This window comes from Callospermophilus lateralis, chromosome 4, assembly GCF_048772815.1.
Source record: "Callospermophilus lateralis isolate mCalLat2 chromosome 4, mCalLat2.hap1, whole genome shotgun sequence".
In the NCBI taxonomy this organism is placed as follows: Eukaryota; Metazoa; Chordata; class Mammalia; order Rodentia; family Sciuridae; genus Callospermophilus; species Callospermophilus lateralis.
Window position 1 is genome coordinate 64,746,146 of NC_135308.1, and position 20,404 is coordinate 64,766,549.

The 20,404-nt window shown below is 48.3% G+C and overlaps 1 protein-coding gene across 1 annotated transcript in view; it reads left to right on the forward strand.

The window, feature by feature from the left end:
- Iqsec3 (IQ motif and Sec7 domain ArfGEF 3) overlaps positions 1 to 20,404 on the forward strand; it is a 104,893-nt gene that overhangs the window by 43,902 nt on the left and 40,587 nt on the right. Inside the window, exon 3 of the mRNA XM_077109217.1 lies at positions 12,755 to 13,031. Within this exon, the coding sequence (XP_076965332.1) occupies positions 12,755 to 13,031 (277 nt within the window). The remainder of the gene's footprint in view (positions 1 to 12,754; positions 13,032 to 20,404) is intronic.

Sequence of the window (20,404 nt, forward strand, 5' to 3'; positions counted from 1 at the left end):
CTTAGGCTTTCTAATTCTCAGCTTCCCCATCTATATAGTGGGGATAACGGCAGCACTTGCCTCTCAGAGTGTTTGGAAGGTAAAATGAGATGCACTGAGAGGTGCGTAGCTAGCTATTTTAAAGCTGGACTTTCAGGGCTGGAGGTTTAACTCAGAGGTAGATTGTTTATTTGTGTGGTATGTACAAGACCCTAGGTTCTTCCTCAGCACCACAAACACACATACCCACACACAGAGCAGATTTTCAAGAGCAGAGAGGAAGAAGTCAGAAATTAGGCAAGATCCAGGGTCAAGAAGCCCAAGGATGCCTGGGAAATGTTTAGAAAGAATGGACCAACTACTTCAGGATGCACCCAGTGGCAAGCAGGAGGGGACTCGCTACCCTGTATGTGGTTCATGGTCACTGTGTTAGGCGGCTTATAATCGATTTAAAAGGAGGAAAGGTTTATTTTGGCTCTTGGTTTCAGAGGTTTCAGCTTATGGTTGCTTGGCCTTGTGGCTTTGGGCCTGTAGTGAGGCAGAACAACATGGCAGGGAGTATGTGGTGGAGCAGAGCTGCTCACCCCAGGCATCCAGAAAGCAGAGAGGAGGGGGGAGGGGGAGGGGAAGGGGCTGGGGGTCCCAATATTTTCTTATGGGCACACCCCCAATGACCTAACTTCCTCCCACAAGGCCCCACCTCCTAAAAGTGCCACCAGCTCCCAGAGGTGCCATCAGCTGGGGTCCAAGTCTTCCACACAAGGGCCTTTGGGAGACATTCCAGACCCAAACCATAACAGTCCCTGAGCTGTGCCCTTCAGAGAGAGGGTAAGGTCCCTCCTTTGGGTTGACAGGAGCAGAAGAAGCAGTCTTCAGATGTGTCCATGCAAGCCCTGCCTGCGACATATGGAGTATTGGCTAGAAAGAGCCCAACATGAGAGAGAGAGAGAGAGAGAGAGAGAGAAGACTCTGACTCAGAACCAAGGGACCAATTTGGAGCAGAGATCAAAGCAGCTAACGGCCCCGATGGATGTCAATCAAGTCAGGTCAGCAGGCTCAGGGAGATTTTCCAGACATCGCCCAGCACTAGGCAGTCATCGTGGAGGCTGAATGAGACTAAGAGCACAGGCATCTTACCAGGAAAGTCTTCTTGCCAGCAGCAGTTTGACCGTCTGCTCACCCAAAAGGAGACTGTTAGACCCTGGCAGGGAAAGGTCTATGGCCCGGCACTGCTCCCTACCCTGCCCCATGGGCTACTCCCCAAGCTGGGATCTCCGAGTCTTCTTACCAGAACTAGTATGTCCTGCAGAGACAGTGAACAGATGTTACATAGTCCTGTAGGCTGCAGCAGCCCAGTATCGCCCGCTCCTCCTAAACACTTTCAGATATAACCCATGTCATCTCAAGGCGCATGGGAAAGAGTGTGGCCAATCTGACGCTGCCAGCTTGTGTTTTCTACTGCATCAAGAAAGATTGAGGCCAGACATCAGGAAGGACTTCTTGTAGAAGGAGAATCTTGCTCCATAGCAACGAGGAGATCATGTCCAGAATTACTGGTAATTCTGCCGTTTCCTTTTCTTGGGTCACAAGACTCCTGCTTTCAACAAGCACACTGTGACTTCCATAGGCACCTCTAGGCCATCAGAGACCCTATGGTGAAATTGAGCTTGTGAGGCATTGTCCTTCCCTGGAAATAACTCAGGACCAAGGAACGTCCACCTGGTGGGGAGAGTCAGGATTGACCTCGGTTGGAACAGGAAAAGAATGGAATGAGGGACTTTATAGCCCTGAGAATACAAAACACCTGGGCAAGTTGTCGTGGCCTGCCCTGGAATGGGCTGGGTACATAGAGTTTGTGTGAGCCACCATAATAGGCTCTGGGAGGGGCCACAGTGGAGGACACAAGGTCCCCACTCTCCAGGGAGCAATTGATTTATGAACCTGGCACTGAGGAGGCATGGCAGGCCCAAACAGGTGTCACAAGGTTCTTGAACATTAGTTCATTAACTCTCCCATGGAGTAGGTATCCCCATTTTGTACGTGAGGAAACAGGCTCAGAGAAGTTAAGGAACCAGCTCAACCCCACACAGCTGGTAAGCAGTGGGATTTTAAGCAAGGATGGTCTGCCTGGTTCTAAATCTTCCACTTGTTACTCGCTGCTGTCTCCCAGTCTTTCTTACTTTCTGTTATGCTTCTCTTGGCACCATCTCTAACTCGGAGCTTCAGAAATTACACCATACAGAAAGCCCAATACCTCTCCATTGAGACAACTCCAGTGCAAGACACATATAAAAAATGATAGTTCAAGTTGGACCGTTCTTCATTCTAAAGTAACAGCCTTCCCACGGCTCGAACTCTTTTACAATGGTCTAGGGAAAACGGATGATGCTCTTGCTTTTTGTTTTCATATTTGACGGAATGAATGTTGGAAATCCTGAAAAAAGAAAAAGGGAGCTGCTCCTTACGAGCATTTTGCATTAATTATTTCCTCCATTTTCACTGTCTTCTTATGGCCATCTCTGTCCATAGAGAGGACAGTGGGGCACAAGGTCAGGTGACTTACCCAAGGCCACACAGCAGGTGCATGGCTCAGCTGACTTCACACCCAGGCAGTGTGGCCACGTCTGCATTTGTGACCACAGTCGGCTGCCACCACCTGTGGTCTCCCATGCTCCCTCCTCTCAGGGATGCCAAAGGCACTCACACCCTGGACCTAGTTGGGCTGATACCTCTCTTACTGGGTAGCCTTCTCCCAACATCCCATTTCTGTGAACTGTTCTTTTTCTTTTGATTTTTTGTAGTGGGAGTTGAACCCAGGGGCACTTTACCACTCAGCTACATACCCAGTCCTTTTTGTTTTTTTAATTGGCCCCAAACCTGCCATCCTCCTGCCTCAGCCCCCAGAGTCCCTGAGATTATAGGTGTGCACCACTGCATCCAGCTCCATTCACCTGTGGCCCTGGCTGGTCAACCACTGTCCATGTGGAGATCATCACAGATCCAGGCCATGAAGAGCCAGAGGGGGAACACACCTAAGGAAAAACTCCATTTTCTTTCCTAAAACTCTTCCTTGCTGTCATGTTGGGGTCCCACACTGTGAGGCACAATCCAGCTGCAGTCAGAGCCCTGCCATCTTGCCAGCCCTGCCAGCATGGAGTTGGAAGGGCCACTGCCCTTGAAGGTGCATCTCTGACCCTTGTGGATCTTCAAGATCCTGATTGTTCTGGAGCCTCCTCCATTGTACACCATGCAAATTTGGTGCTCATATGAAGAAGACACCAGGAACCCAGGAAGAACATTGCCGATAAGGAGAAGTTATGGTATGAGGAACGCAAATCAGAACTCAGATTCTCCTGAGAAGGGATAGAATACACAGGGTATGAAAATCTTCCAAAGTCCTGTTTCTTGTGTTGGTTACATGCAAATATTTTTCTTTATGTCTCACATATCTGTTGTACATATTTGCATATAAAATAATTCATAAGACAAAAAAATTAAGCAAAAACTAGTGTTCACTAAGGCTTAAATCCTTTTTTTTTTCTTTTTGTGGTAGGGGCTGGACCCAGGGCCTCGTGTATCCTGGGCAAACTCAACCACACTACAACACCAGCCTCAGGCTGAAAAATCTTAAATGCTGTCCAAATCAGCTGTGGGATGATTTTAGGTTGTACGTTCAAGGGAAAATTCCAGATTCTCCCTTTTAAGATGGGGAGATGAGAATGTGAGAAGACAGGAACTGCCTTCTTCTAGGGGGAGTGGTGCAAACAGACATGAAAGGTAAGAAACTGTGAGGTGTACTCAGGTGCCCCGGAATTTGTCGGCTAGGCCAAAGAAAAACATGCAGATGTGAAACTGTGTGGTGCATTAGGGAGGGGCAGGAGGGCATTCTTGATTTGGCTTCCAGATCTGTGCCTATTCATGAGAACATAAAGTGCTTGGAAATAGTCAGGTTCCAGGGGCAATGAGGTAGCATTAGTCAGAGGTCCAGCTTAGGAGCCTGTGAGGGAGATGATATCCTGAGAAGGCCTGGGGAAGCTTCCAGAAGAGGCCTCCATGAGCACTTTAGGGTTCACCATACCAGATGTTAGTTTTCATGGTTGAATGGGCAAAGCAGGAGGGTTCCATATTTACCACCTAGACAGTCAGCAGTGACACCCTACTGTGAGTGGGTGGCCTGGATGGGGAAAGGCTTGAGCCCAAAGAAGTGGCTGTAATTCTTTTGACAGGAAATCCCTAGAGACAAACCAAACCTGCTAGCACCTTTTGGAACAGCTGGGGAACCAAAGCCTGGAGTCTCCAAGGAGTCAACAAGGAGAGAAAATAACTTACTCTCTCAGAGCCCTGGGGGACTGGGCGGGAGAAGCGGCTGTCACAACCAGTAAAGTCAGGACAGACTCTGGAAGTGGCTGAGCCCAGAAAGCCACATCTACCCTCCTCCAGGGGTTCCTATTCTAAGCCCTGACTTCTGGCTTGGTGATGGCCGACAAGGGGCCACAGGCCAGGGGAAGGGCTGGCTGGCTTGGATCAAATGACATAAGGAAGACATGGAAAGGCTTCTACTGTGTCCTTGGCTGTTGGGGGCAGGGGAGGTGGAGCCAGCTGATGGCTGTAAGCAGGAGCAGGGATGGACAGTGTGGGCCCCTGGCCCATGTGAAGAGCACAGGAAGATGGAGGAAGCTAGGCTTCTCCTTCCTCCCAGATGTCAGAGCATCTTGTCAAACTTCTCACTTTATGATGGGAACAGGGCAACGTGGAGAGGGGACATGATTTGCCCAAGGTGACACAGGAGGCAGAGGGTGGGACTCCATCCGACTCCCAGGGCAACATTTTTGAGCCTGTTCTTTGAATCAGCATGGAATGAATTTGTTTCATTCCCTGTCACTGACACTGGTCTTCTGTTTACCTCAAACACTCTTAGCACCGTCTGGGACCCCAAACGATGCTTGGCTTCCCACGCTCAGTGCCTTCATTTTGACCACCTAAAATCACTGCATTGATTCAAAGGAGGGAGCAAAATAAGTGTTTTAGTAACGGTTGAAAAATCTTGAGGGGATTTGAAGCATGTTGTTAGCTTTTGTCTGGAAAATGCTGCAATTCTTTGTCCCAGAAGAGCTTTGAGAATGGCTGGCAGAGCCAGGGATAATCGGGTGCAATTGGCTAGGGCCTCAGGAGAAGCCTCCCGGCCTGAGTATGCCTTCAACCTTCAAAACCCTGCTAGCAAGAGCTCCCATCATTACAGTCATTGCAGAGATGGGCAAACTGCCCTCAACTTGACCTCCCACAAGTGCCCATCATATCAAGACCAGTGACCCCCTCAGGGGTTTAGCCTCCAGGGCCTCTTTATTTCCTTCTCCCAACTCTCTGCCATCCAAGCCAGTCTCTGGCAGGAGAAAGATGGGCCTAGATGTGCCCTCTCCCCCTCCCATGTCTCCCCCTTCCCAAGCAGAGCCCCCTGCCCCCTCTAGTTCTCACTCAGCAGCTCTGCATTTGTTCCTGTCCCTTCAGCTCCTGGCATTGGATAACCTGGCCTGCCAGAGCCTGTCCGGAACCTCGGAGGGGACACTCACTACCCAGTCAGTTCCCTGGCAGGGGCTGTATGAATACTGGTGCATACCTGCCTGTTTCTGTATAAAGGCTACCCATGGGTTTTTGGTCTTTATCACTTTCCTGGAAAAGAGATATTTGCATCCCTGTTTTGCAGATGAGTCATAAGATAAGTATGTTCACTCAAGACCACCCAACTAGTAAGTTGCAGATCTGGGGGCCTTGCTCCTCTCAAGTTCTCTTACCTCTGAATGAAGATTCCCTCAGCACTAAGAATAATGACCACCAGTGTCTGAAAAGCCTGGTGGTGTTGGGTACCCAAACATTTTCTCTGTATGACCAGAGCTGCCTATAGCCCTTGATCAGTTCTCAGCATATGGAAAGTATGCCATGATTACTGATCCATAACAGTGTTTCTAGTCTGGGTCCATGAAGTCTGCATAGCCCCTGATGTGAAGGTAATCATTGACATGTCTCTAGGAAGAGAACCCAGAACTTTCAGCCAAGGTGCTGGAGCCCAGAAAAGTTCTATAGGTCAGGGAGTTAAGAGACCAGGGTAATTCCAGATATCAAGAAAATGAAAAGAAAAAGAAACCCTGGGTATCTATTATGGGGCTGAGTTCTCCAGAAAGCAGATTCTGAGCTTAGTGTGTGGACTTTTTGCTAGGGTACGCTTGGGATAAGTCTCCATAGAAGGTTGGACCTGTGGCACAGCACGAAGCAAAGACCAACTGCAAATGTCCAATAGCAGCCTTGGCCAATCACACCATGAGTTCTGGATGGAGAATGACTTATCAAACGTGTCCTATGTTGGGTCAGAATGGCTGGGTCTGTACATTCCCATCTCAGTTGGTCATCAGATATGCACAGCTCTGGAAGAATGTGACCATGGGACAGGGAGTTCTCTGTAACTGAAACAATCCCTGGTGGGGACAATCTCTGAGGGATGATAGAGCTGACAGCTGAAGACAATTCCCAACAGTACTCCTCCTAGCTGGGCAAAAGGTCCTGCCACAAAGGAAGGTCTAGGTGGTGCTTTGCCAAGTCTACCTCCCATCTCAGTATCTCTGTCCTTGAGAAAGTACATAGGTTAAATGCTGTACATCTGCCCACCTATCCATCCCCCAAGCCAGCCAGCCAGCTATTTATCCAGCTAGCCATTTATTCAAAATTTATGAAACACATCTTACAAACCAACCTATTGTGACAAGCATCTGCGATTAAAAGGTGCACATGGCAGAGTCTGATAGAGAGACACATTGGTGAATAATTAGAGCACAAAGTGGTCATTGCTAAAAGAGAATCAAGTGCCAAGGATTATCAGAGCACATGAGAGGTGGATCTGACTTCCTGGGGGGCAGCAGGTGAGTCTTGAAGAAGTTGACAAGGCAGAGAAAGGCCTGGGTGGAAGGGCAGGGGGGCATGGAGAGAAGGAGGAGATCCTCTGAGAGGTGCAATTGTCTGAAATGGCTTGATGGACATGGGGACAGTGTGGACAAAGTGGATAGGTCACTTGGTGGTGATGAAACTAGAAAGGGAGACAGAGTATGATTGTGAGTGGACTTTATCCACCAGTACTCTGCAGTCACTGGTGGGTTTTGAGCAGAGAATTGGCACTAAAGCACCTGCATTTTAAGAAGTCAGCTCTGATGGGAAATGACAGAAAGGATGAAGAGGTCACTGGGATCCTGGGGGAGTTGTATATGTGCCAGGACCAGGCATGCACAACAGGTGCCTAGTATCCCTCCAAGCATAAGCCAGCTTCTCCCCTGAGTCACCTTCTTTTGATGGGATGTTTGGGTTCATCACACAGGTCATTGTGATCTTGAGCACATGTAATGTTCCTCTGAGCAACTGCTTGTTCCTCATTTTCTCATGCATGGGCTGACCTGCAGATGTATCAGCCTAATGTCTCAAGGACAAGCAAAGCTTTCTAAGAATTCCCTCATCAGGGTGCCATCCACATTCTATTTTTTCCTTCTACAGTTTTACTTATATTGTCACTCAAGGAATTTTTTTCAGCAGCTGGATGGGGAGCCTAAGAGAGCTAAGATCTTGAGGACCCTCCCCTGCCACCACCCTGGAGCTCAGTGGAGGGGCTTAAAAGAAGTTATTCACTTTTTTTTAAAGTGCTATGTTCAAGGTCCCCAAGACCAGTCCAAGCTTTTGTGATCCATTAGGAGGACTCCCAGGACTCAGCATCTGATCAGCTACATGGCTTGACTTGTTATAAAGATAGGACATAAAGCAGAAGCTCAGAAAAGGGGAAAGGCACATGGAATGAAGCCTGGAGGAAGGCCAAAGGTGCAATGGAATGAAGTCAGACCAAGCTGCCCAGAGCCTTCTCCCAGTGGAGTCATGCAGTTCTTCCAGCATCGAATTGTGAGAAGTGTGAAGTGTTGTCTCCAGGGAGGCTCACTGGGAGCATAGTGCCCAGGGATTTTTCATGGAAGCTGGTCCTATAGATGCCCTCTGCCTAGTAGGTACCCGAGTTCTAGACTCCCAGAAGGAAAGCAGGCATTTACATAAACCATTTTGTGCAACAGTTTAGGCAGCAAGCCATCTTCATCATTGAGGGAATGATGGTAACATTCCCGAAATCCAAGTTTCCAGATGCCAATCAAAGACTGACCTTTTAAGAAGGACTTTCCAAGGATAGCAGTTCCAGGCCTGCTGTGAGAACTCTTTTCTTTACAAGTGAATACTCTGTGACGGACTTATGTGTCTTCAGTCTCTTTTAAGTGTTTTTATTAGTGCATTATAGTTATACACACTATTGGAGTTCACTTTGACATAATCATACATGCATAGAATATAATGTGCTTCACTTCAGTCCCCAGTACTTCCTCTTTCCCTTCCCTCCTTCCTCCTCCTGTTTCTCTACTACTTTCCAAGTATACATCTTCCAAAGGAGGAAAATATAGCCGGGCATTGTGGTACACGCCTGTAATCCCTGAGGCTCAGGAGGCTGAGGCAGGAAGATCGCAAGTTCAAAGCCAGCCTCAGCAATGGGGAGGTACTAAGCAACTCTGTCTCTAAATAAAATACAAAATAGGGCTGGGGATGTGCCTCAGTGGTTGGGTGCCCCTGAGTTCAATTCCCAGTACCAAAAAAAAAAAAAAAACTACACACACACACACACTCTAGAACTTCATGGACAAATCATGTGATATGTCCCTTTTTTATAATTACTGTACAATTTAGCCTTTTAGTAGTCTCTGCTACATCTAAGTTTCAATAAATTTAGACGTCCAACTGAAAAGAATAAAAAAGAAGATATTCATGTCACAGAATGAAAGAATGAATGAACCCCATCCACAGGATTCTTGTCCTAAAAATCTAACCCCCTAGCGATGGCAGCTGCTTATGTTGGGTTCAACCCAGCAACTTCTAGAAGCTGAAGAGACTATGTCTTGGAAGGAAAGATGTTCTGGATTCTGTGGATTGAAGAAGATGGTCCCTAAGAAATAGAAGATCCAACCTTCTGTAATAGCCTAGGATGAAGATTCCAACCTTTCCTCAGACTATCTGTAAACATGGAGTGCAGAGTCGAAAACAGCCAAGAACATTCTAGTGATCCTCAGCTACCAACATTCTACTGATGCTCTGAGCACTCAGGGCTCTTCTGTTCCCTAACAAAGTGACCAAAGCACTGGTCTACACTATGGGCACTGGATAAATGTCCATCCAGGAAGTGCCCCACATTGTGGTGGGCATAGCTAATGGGCCTGCCCTTGCAGGTGCTTAGCACACAGAGATTCCTCAGAGGCCACGGATCCCATGAGCTGGTGCCATCTAAAATCTCTTCACCGTATTGCTGCTCCAGTGGGTCATCTGGAGGGCTGGAAAAGGCTCTGAACTATGATGGAAAACCCATGTTTCAGTTTTGTGGAGGTTGACAGGAAGGCCAAGTGTGGAGAACCCTCCATATTATTATTATTATTATTATTTTAGAGAGAGAGAGAGAATTTTTTAATATTTATTTTTCAGTTTTCGGCGGACACAACATCTTTGTTTGTATGTGGTACTGAGGATCGAACCCGGGCCGCACGCATGCCAGGCGAATGGGCTACCGCTTGAGCCATATCCCCAGCCCTCCATATTATTTTTCTGGGGATTTCTTTGAGACTATATGTAGGGGTCTAGCTCAAAAATAAAGCAGCCACCACCACTGTCACCATTTATTAAGGACTTCTGAGTGTCAGGCACTGTCCTAGGGGCTGTGCATGCCTTATCTGTTCCTCATGGCAACCTTGCAAAATTCTTATTAGGATATCCATTTTGCAGATGAGGAAATAAAGCCACAAGGAAGACAGGCAACTTGCCCAACATCACATAGTAAGTAGCAGAGCCACTTTTAACCCTTTCCTGACACGAAAACTCATGTCTTTTGTCCTCTACTATATAACCCGAGACTTTGCCATATTGGTGAGTGCCCTCCAGGTTTCCATTGCCTCCTTCCACCAAACAGCCTATAGGGAAGTCTAGGGCAGGAAGGCAAGGACAAGATCCCCTTTCCAACACTTTCAATATACATCTAGAAGGTTCCAGCCTGTTGGGTCCCTGTGCATAAGCAGACAAAGGTGGAGTGTGTTCTTAGCCAGAGAACCTGGATCCCTGGGGCTGGTGGGCTCTGGTGGACTGGCCTCTGTACACTGTGTGTGCCTGTGTGCATGCCTGAGTTGGCTGTGCACAGCCTCACCCCCAGGCCTTGTGAATGAACTCAAGGAAGAAGGCCTTGTAGCCTTTGTCTATATCCCGAGGGGCAGCCACAAACAGAGGCTCATGCCAAGGGCCTCTGTTATTTCTAAAAGTTGATTTGTTTTAATGCCAATAATTTATTTGGGACAAGGTGACCCCAGGAAGTACCCATAGGAGAGTGGGAAAACAAGATATAGAAGAGAAGGAAGCCAATGTGGTCTTTGTAAATGATCCAGTCACTGCTTTGGGCAGCCAAGGATCAGTCAGAAAATGGTGCAGAATCTGCCTCACAGTTATCCCACCCAAAGGACAAGGGTGCTGTGGCGTTTACCCCCACCCCCTTCATTGTCATTAGCTGAGTGCAGCCATTGAGGGGCATCAATTACCTAGAATCTGTTGCCAGGCATATTCCAGCAATCAAAGCAAGAAAAGGGCTATTATTATAGATATTTGTGGCCCTGAGTAGCCACTAGTTCCCTAAAGAGTCTTGGAGACATTCTGGAGTGAAGCAGCCTTGGGTGTCTGTGCTGAGAACAGGCTGGAGAAGAGATGGTGAGGCGGAGTGCTCCTCCAGGCTCTGGAGCAAGTTGTGCTCTTGGTGGAAAAGGACGATTTTCGTGTTCTCTGAGGGAAGAAAGGGCATATGCTACAGCAAGAGGAGTTGAAGTTAGATCTTAAAAAGAAATTTCTGGTGATGCTAATGGAAAAAAAAAAAAAACATATCAAAGATGCCCAGACCTACATCCAACCATGCAGCTTGACAGGTAGCCACACAAGAAATGGTGGAGCAAAGAACTCTGCAGTAGCAACAAGGGTTCCCTGTTGCCAAGGTCAGCCCATAAGCCATCCTCCAGCTGTGAGGGTTCAGGGGGGTGTAGGAGGACAGATGGAGATCAGGTAAAGAGAGCATTTTTCATCCCACTCCTGGTTATTCTAGCACATCTCTGTGCACCCCAAGAGGAAGAAGTCCTTCTTCTGAGATGAGTTGGAGAAACTTCCATGAAGGCAAAATTTCAGAAGAAATAAGTCCTGAAGTTGCCCATTTCTCTGTGCCAAAGTGCCCCACCTCCTTGGGCCCCCTGCTTCTCCTCTGTAAAAGAGAAAGGGTTGCCAGACTGCATTAGATGACCCTAAGTCCCCTTCCAGTCCTGACCTCTATTCCTGTCTATGTAGAGGCCACTCCCAGGACCCTTGGGTTCTTTTTAATTCACTCATCAACAAGTATTGATTGAGTACTCAGTGTTTGTTCAACACTCACTGGGGAGATGAGAATCAAATAAAATCAGGCCCTGGCTTCTAAGAAGAGATAGAAAGGGGAAAAGTAGTTTATTTATTGAGCATGTACTCTATGCTGAGCACCTTACATATATGGACTCCTATATTCCTCACTATACCCCCACAAGGTAGGCATTAGTACATCCATTACACAGATGAGGAAACCAAGGATCAGAGGCAAAACAGCCTGCCCAAAGCCACACAGTAGTTGGGTTAGGATTTGAGCCCCTGCTGGTAAGCATGATGCTGCTCCTCCTCCAAGAAATAAGCAGCAACTCTCTAAGGACAAGTCCTATCTAGTGTTCTTCTAGAAGGCAGGGCAGTGAAAGCCGCAGTCACCTGGGTAGGCTCCTGGAGAAGGTGGTTTGGCTTTGGGCCTTGAGGGAGGGACTAACTTGGAGATTTGGAGATTATTGGGGGGAGAAAAGCAACCTGAGTTCACTAGCTCCCCAGAGTATGCTGCAGTGTGGCTGCTTCTGTCAGAGAGCTGTCTTCTTAGGTAAGCAGGAGGGCAGCAGCCATGCTCAGCCTGCTAGTGGCTCCTTGAAGAGAAGAGGGGCCAGGAGAGAACAGATGCCTCCTTCAGCCCAGCAGGACAAGATCCCTCTTCCTCAAAGACCCAGCTCCCAAAACCAGAGTCCACCCACTCTAGAGAGGCTTACATCCAATTCAAGCCTTTCAGTATCTCTCATTGCCCAAACTCATTTGGGCTAAAGATGACACTGCTTCTGTGCAAATTCACTCCCTCCCTAAGCTAATGGCCCTGGAGCCAAAGCACTGATAAGTAAAGTAGTTAACACTTATATATAGCAGTGACCATGAGCCAGGCAGTTTTAAGAATTTTAACTAACTTTAGCCGTCCAAATTCCCCTTTAGGTAGATGCCATTATTCTGCCCATTTTATAGATGGGGAAACAAGAGGTTATCAAAGTTAAGTCACCGAAGTTAAATCAGGAACACATAGCTGAGAAGAGGCAGATTCCAGATCTGAAGACAGTCATTCTTAACCTCTCTGCTTCTGGTTTTAAGCAGAGGGTCATGGACTCTGGCCACTGTTGATCCTTTTCTCTATCTGAGATACCCTCCCCAAGTTCAGGTTCACCCCCTTGCCATCATCATAGCCCCTCCCTAGAGGGGACTGCAGAAGACACCCCCAGCGGTCCCCCTCACTGGAAAGGCCCAGTTGCCAGAAAAGTCAGGCCACATGCCTGTTCCCCTCCCCCCCAACCGAGCACCCGTTGCCTTTTGTTCACAGCGATGGCTCCTGCGCCCAGGCTGGTGGGGGCATGGAGGACTCCGTGGTGGCAGCGGCGGCGGTGGCAGCCGGCAGACCCAGTGCCCATGCCCCGAAGGCTCAAGCCCAGGAGCTGCAGGAGGAGGAGGAGCGGCCGGGGGCGGGGGGTGCCTCCCCGAGGGCCGGCCCCCACCGCGTGGCCTCCCCTGGCCAGCAGCAGCCTGCCCTGACAGCGCTCTGCTCCCACGCCCCTGCCGCCTCGGATTACGAACTCTCCCTTGACCTAAAGAATAAACAGGTACCCAGGGCCTCCCAGGGGGGCGGGGAGGGTGGTGAAGGGGCCCTGCCTTTGGGGGCTGTCCAGGGTACCAGGGACCTCCCGCTCTTGGCCCACCTGCAGGCACACCCTCTTGCCCTGTTCTTCTGCATTGAGCCACCTAATCTGCCCTTCCCTGGAGTCAGTTCTTCAGGGAATGAGCCACAGGTCACTGCCCAACTCCCATCCGGGTCCTTTACACGACAGGGCTGTCCTTAGGCAGTCTATGCAGGGACTCTGTCCCCTTCATAATGTGCAGGAAGCCTAAACTGTCCCACAGGCCCCTAGTCAAGGAACCAAATGTTCACTGAAAAAGTCCTCACCTCCACTCTACTTACAAGACAGAGCCCAGCTTACATGTCCACCCAGGGCAAGCCTAATGCCCAGGCACACAGGTGCAAATGAGGTGTGAGCCAGTGTCCTTTTCTAGGTAGACAGAGGATTCCCAAGATTAACCCAGTTCAGGGAGTCTAGAGATCCCCTGTTGGAGAACAAATTCCATAGAGGAGTTCTTGGCCTTCATCTGCTGTTCTGCAAAGCAGGAGGGAAAAGTGGTCAGTCAGACATGGGGTCCCACTGAACCTAAAACAAAGATGATGCCGTTGTATGTTTTAGTGGACAATTAAGGAACCTGAAGGAAGGTCTTAAAATTCAGCCCTCAGAACAAAGCACAGGGTGAAGACAGTCGTGTGAGTGTGTGTGTGTGTGTGTGTATGCACACGCGCACACATGCTTAGAGAAAGACATGATTATGTGATGCTCTTAAGAAATAGCTTTGAACTTGGAGACAGAAATGCGATTCAATCCTTGTTGTTCCTCTGCTAACCTGTGATTTTGGAGATGATAGTTAAGCACTCTGGGACTGGTTTCCTCATCAGCAAAATTGGGAACTAGACTTTGAATCACCTCTAAGATCCCCACTGGCTCTGGAATGTGTAGGATCTAAAGAATCGTTCTTTAATCCAGTGGACAAGGTGAATTTTAGGAAAGGAAGCAAGTAGTAAAGTTATAGGACTGGGTCAAGCCAAATTAACCTCTTTTCTTTCTTTTGGCATCAATCCAGGCCATTATCTTGGATTAGGGGCCAGCTGTATCAGTGCATCTGGCTTTCAGTGAAGTATTTTAACAGAATCTCCCATGATATTTATGTGAACCAAAAAGGAATAGATGGATTAAGTGACAATGTAATCATATGTGTTGTTCTCAACCAGAACTAACTAACTCTCTCTCTCTCTCTCTCTCTCTCTCTCTCTCACACACACACACACACACACACACACACACACATACCTCACCTCCACTTTACTTACAAGACAGAGCCCAGCTTACATGTCCACCCAGGGCAAGCCTAATGCCCAGGCGTGCACGCACGCGCGCACGCACACACACACACACACTGGTTTTCTATCAGTGCCAATTCCAGTGGAGCTAAGTGAGTGCTGTCGTTGGTCCTGTCCAAGTCAATCATTTTGACAAAGAACTGAACAAAGGCATGAAAGTTACATTTCCCAAACTTTCCAAACTTTCTAATGGCATAAAGCTGAAGGAGAACAGCTAGCAACTTGATCATAGAATCTAAGATTTTTTAAAAAAATATCTTTTCAGAAGGATATTTAAATGAAAAAATTCAAATTAAATAGGAAGAAATCTAAAATTTTGCTTGTAACTTAGAAAAGGCTGTAGCACTAGTAAATAGGTGGGCAGGCCAGGTTCTGGGAGAAAGGCTTTAGGGTTTCAGTCTACTGTGAGCTCGAGGTGCACCAGAAGTAAGTGGAGCAGCTGCCAACACAGCACACACACCTTCAGCATCCTTCATAGGAGGGCGAATAAGGCCCCGGCCTCAGGGTTATTGGCCAGGGCCTTGTCTGCACCCTGTGCTTTGTTCTGAAGGCTGAATTTAAAGGTGAAATGAGAATCCTGAGTTTCCTGAAGAAGTAGAGCAGAATGAGTTGGGATCAAATGAAGAACTTCTAGAGAGGAAAGAAAACAAGTTTTAAATATGAAGTACTGGCGTGTGAAAAAGTGACTAGATGTGTTTTTCATCATTCCAGGTAAAAATCGGGTACTGTGATAGCTTTAGGAAGGGAAGGTCTTAACTTATTTAGCAATTAAAATATAGAATACCCAGTAATGAGTTTTTATTATTATTATTAGATGATCCATCAGGAACATGACAGTGTGACCTAGGAGTCACTTGGCCCAGATGAGAGTCCATGCAGTTCCATACCACTCTCTGGTCTCCTTGAGGACACAAACTATCTTGCATTCATTTTTGTACCCTTCCCTTTGCATCTAGCAGAGCATCTTAGACATAATAACATCTCATTCAGTGAGTCTTGTTTTTAAATAACCATGCTATACAAAGAAAGAAGTGGACAGGGTACCAAGAAAGAAAAAAACATGCTCTTACCTGCTACTTGCAAAGATATTGCTGTTCCACTTAAGGGGTATCCAGCTCATAATCCCAAAGAATACTTGTGCTTTGGCTTGGGCAGGAGACTTATTGAATTTTGACTGACTGAGTGGCTATAGAGAATTGTGAAGAATTCTGATTAGTATTATAGACTTTTTGATAATAGGTATAATTCTAACTGATGGTTTTGCATGTCAAGCTGGTAGGATGAGGTCAGTAAAGGTGAGGACTGGCAGAGGACACAGGACCTCTTGCCAAGTGAATCCAGCCTTGAGGAACTCACTTGGCTTGTCCTCTGGCTTGTCTATCTTTCTAGACCAAGCATAGTCTGAGGGTGAGGAAAAAGGGCCAAAAAGGAATCAAGAGCTAGGGCAAGGTGATTGAGAACAGCACATATTTACAAGAGACTGGTCTCTACTTTTCTCTCTTTCTTTCTCTCTCTCCCTTTCTGCCAATGAGCTGTGTGACGATGGGCAAGCAGCTTCACTTCTCTGGGTCTTAGCAACCTCATATATCTCCTTGGGGCTTTTCATGCTGTTCCCTTTACTTCCATCTCTGAAGTTCCCACTCCCGTCAACACTCCCGCATTTGTCCTCCTTGCCTTAGGAATCACCAAGGTACTTCTTCCTCCTCTCTGGCAGCCTCCCAACCCTCCCAAGGCTGCCCAGGACACCCATTACACGCAGGTGCTCTCTGTGGCTGCTCTTCAGCCTTGGATTTTTATTTCCTGTTGACTTGATTCTCCTTGAAGGCAGGGCAAGGGGCTTATTCATCATTATTTCCCTGGTCCTAGAACAGTGCCTGGCATGAAGAAGATGCTCAAGAGGGAGGAAAAATCTAGTGACCTAAGGAGAGATGGGGAGGGGGTCTTGTCTGTGCCCCTGGGAAAACTCCCACTGGTTCCCCTTCTTGAGCGGTGCCTCTTCCAACCTTGTCTCCAGATTGTAGCTGAATCTAACCATGCTGTGCCCTGGTGTGAAAGCCCTTGGTGGCTCCCCGTTGCGTGCAGTACAAAGGCTCCGGCAGACTCCCCCGTCACAGACCCAACCCCACACCAGAGTCCCAGACATTCCTATGGCCGTTCCCTGAACTGTCCAGCTGTGCTTTGCCTCTGGGCCTTCCCCATACCTTAGTGGATGTTACTTCCTCTGCTGAGAATGTTCCTTGCCTATCCACAGTCCTGCTTCACCTGGGAGGACTCCACACATACTTAGGCTCAAGGTGAATCCACTGAATGCCCATAGTTTACTCTGCAATCTGATATTTGTCCCACTCATAAGGACAAGGACCATGTTGTCCTCAAGTCACTGGGTGGAGCAGCTTGTGCACTGAACACCTCCAGGGGCGCCATTCACTTCATATTCCACCGGAGGAGCAGGTGGCTCCCGAGTTGTGCATGCGAAGCTGCCCTTATCTTTCCCACCACTGTTCTCCAACACCCAGCACAGTCCCTGGAGCTTCGGAAATGCTCAATATGGATAACGAATGAATGAATGAATGAGCAAACAAACGAATGAATGAATGAGGCCCAGCCTTGAGTTTCTCTGTTCCTGAATGTCCTTTTCCAAAGCCCTTCCCTATTTTTAGTCTGCTATTTTGCCACTGTGACTAAAAGGCCCAACCAGAACAATTGTAGAGGAGGAAAAGTTTATTTAGGGGCTCATGGCTTCAGAGGTCTCAATCCACAGACAGCAGACTCCATTTCTTGGGGTTCAAGGTGAGGCTGAATGTCATGGTGGAAGAGTGTGGTGGAGGGAAGCAGCTCACATGATGATCAGAAAGCAGAGAGAGACTCCACTTGCCAGATACAAATATACACCCCAATGGCCATGCCCCAATGACATACCTCCTCTAGCCACACCCCACCTGCCCCCAGTTACCACTCAGTTAATCCCATCAGGTATTAATCACTGATTAGTTTGGGCTACATTCTCCTCCAAACCTTTTTACATTGTCTCACATGTGAGCTTTTGGGGGGCACCACATCTATATCATAACAAGGAGATTCTCTTACCCTGCCCCATTGTCCTCTGCTTTTTCTATCCAGGACCCTCTTGCTCCCTCTCACAGAGATCTGTGGGGTTACATCCTAGGGGGACAGAGGACCCCTTCAGAAAAGTGGCTGTGGCAAGGATGTAGAGGGCCCCGGTGTGATTTCCAAATTCATTCAAGCCCTTGAGGGAGTTTGAATCTGGTCTGTACCACTGTTGATCCACGGTCTATCCTGGCCCTTGAGGGAGTTTGAACCTGGTCTTCACACTGTTGATCCACAGTCCATTCTGGCCGTGCAAGTTGCAAAGCTGTCTGTGCTGGTCAAACACCATGAGGCTGTGGAGCTATGGTCAGCAGCATCCAGGTCTTGTTCTCCAAGTCTGGGCCATGGACAGAATCCACGTTCTCCCAGATAGCAGTCCCCTTCCCAAGAGATCTCACACCCTCAGCCACAGGGTCCAGTCTCACCATGGGGCACCTCTCCAAGGAGGAGTGATTGGCTACATTTCTAAGTCACTTCCCCTCTCTGAGCCTCATCCATGCAGGAGCCAAGAATGTCTCTAGGCTCCTTCCAACTCCAAAGGAGGGCCCTGGAGGATGAACCTGCAGAGCATGGTGGTGAAGGCAAGGCACTTCAAGGCTTGTACCCCCATTCAGTTTTAGAGAATAGCATTGATAGTGGCCCTGTGCTTGGTCTGGGTTCACCATGATGTGAAAAACACAGTCCCAGTCCTCAAGGAGGTTCCAGTGGTGGTTACTGGCATGAAGGTACCAGCTAGTGCTAACTGAGCTGTGTGTCAGGCATGGGACTGAGCGTGTGCCATGAACAGTCTCCCAGATCTGCATGATATCCCTGTGGGGTGGGCACTATTACCATCCCCATTTCAGGGATAAAAAGAGTGAGACACAGCTCTAGGAAGTAGTGCAGCCAAGATAAGGTTCCACAGAACATGATTTTAATCCAGTACCTTCTATCACCCCTTGCTATTGCAGTGAAGGGCATAGCCTCCTTGGAAAGAGGTGCACAGGGCCTATGGAGCAGCAGGCTCCTGGAGCAGCTCAATGTGAGGGAGTCTCTGTGACCTTGGGATTAGCTGAACATACTACTCCCCCCCATGCCTGCCTGGCTGTAGTCAGGAGAGGTTCCCAAGGGCAGCCTTCCCTGCTGAGTGCTTACCATGTTTCAGATAGTGAGCCAAGAGGTGGGCATACAGGAGAGACACAATCCCAGGCCTGAGGGAGGCCACAGTCCTATCCAGCACAGGTCTACCTCTCCTGTGGGCCTCCTGAACAACCCCAAAGTGCCTCTTCCCTTCCCAGACTGCTGCTCAATCTCATGCTAGGGTTTGCCTTGTCAAGTTCCAGAAGGTCATAAAACACAAGGTTCTGATGTTCTCAATCGAGAAATCTTAGATCAAAGGAAATCCTTGCTCATGTCTGAAAGTCCCCCTCACCTGGCCCATGTTCCCCAGCTCTATACCACCTCCCCTAGCTAGTTGTCCATGCCACCTCCCTACCCCTACTCCCCCCACCCCCACTCCAATACACTGACTTGGCCACCATCTCTCAGCTAACTTGTCAGGCAATCTGAAAAGAGGGAGCCTGTTCTAATTACCACTGAGAAGCTCATTAGAGATAGAGCCCCTGAGCCCCACTCTATTGCTTCTTCTGGCAGAAGCTGAGAGATTGCTCTCTTGGAAGGAGGTGAGGCCATAATTACCCATGATTCATAGTGCTCAGGGAGAAATGAATAGAGCTGCTCCTTGGCCAGTGGGTTTGGAGACCCTGCATGGGACTGTCCTTGTTCCCACACCCACCTTTCTCAGCTCTTTGGCCTGACCCTGGTTAAAAACAGAATTGGAGTGTTCGGAAGGCCTGGCTTGGATAGATGGAGCTGACCTGGGGCACTGCTGAGTTCTTTAGTCCTATGAGAATGGAGTGGGGGAGCATGGAGGGGAACAAAGGATGGGCATTTGGCTCCACACCTAGATCAGGAAGACAGTCTGGACTTTCATTTCCACTGGGGTATAGAAGAAAGTTCAGTTGAGTTCATGTCCACAGACATTTATTAAGCCCAACCATGAATCTGTCATATTAGGAATAAAGAGACAGATATTAGTATCTTGCCTTTGAGGGATAGTCTGTGAGTGCTAAGAGAGTTCTGGGCAGAGCAGTGACCATGAGCATTGAAGGTGGGCTGCAAAGGATGGAAAGGAAGTATCAGGGGACAGGGCAAGCTGGGGGCACAGCCAGCATGAGACATCAGTGGGAGATGGTTGTACTACACTGGTTGGAATAAATGGAGATGAACCAATAACTGATTTTAAATACCTTTCAGTGAGCAGTCGCTCCACGCCAGGCACCATGCTAGGTGATATAGATGGGTCTGAGGTTGACTAAGTCGTATTTGATACCTCAAATAACTTATGCTCTATTGGAGCGTGGGGGGAAAGGAGGACAGGGAAGGGTGGGTGGGATGGAATACCACAAAGATTCATGGACAAAACTGAGTATCCAAGAGAAATTTGACTCATATTCTGTATGGGGTTCAAAGGAAAGGAGTCCCTGTGTGGTTGGGGAAATTGAGAAGGCTGTGGGGAAGAGGCATATTCAAGACAGGTCTTGAAGAAAGGGGAGCATTTGTACATGGAGGAAAGGGATGAGGGTGAGTGATGTTGAGGCTGAAGGAAAAGGCTGAGCAGATGCCCCAGCAGGAGGCCCAGGGCTGGTGGGGGCAGTAGGCAGTGGAGATGGGGGGTGATGTAGTTTGTGCAGTTAAAACAGAGGAGGCAGGTGCTGGGTCTGGTGAATGGGGGAGGGAGAGGAAGCAGGAGAGAGTTAGAGACTGCTGGGTATTCAATGAGAGTCCCATGTGGTGACATTCTGGCAAGAAAGTAGAGGATGATTGAGAAAGGACAAAGGAAGGGGATGGAGGGTATAGTAGACAAAG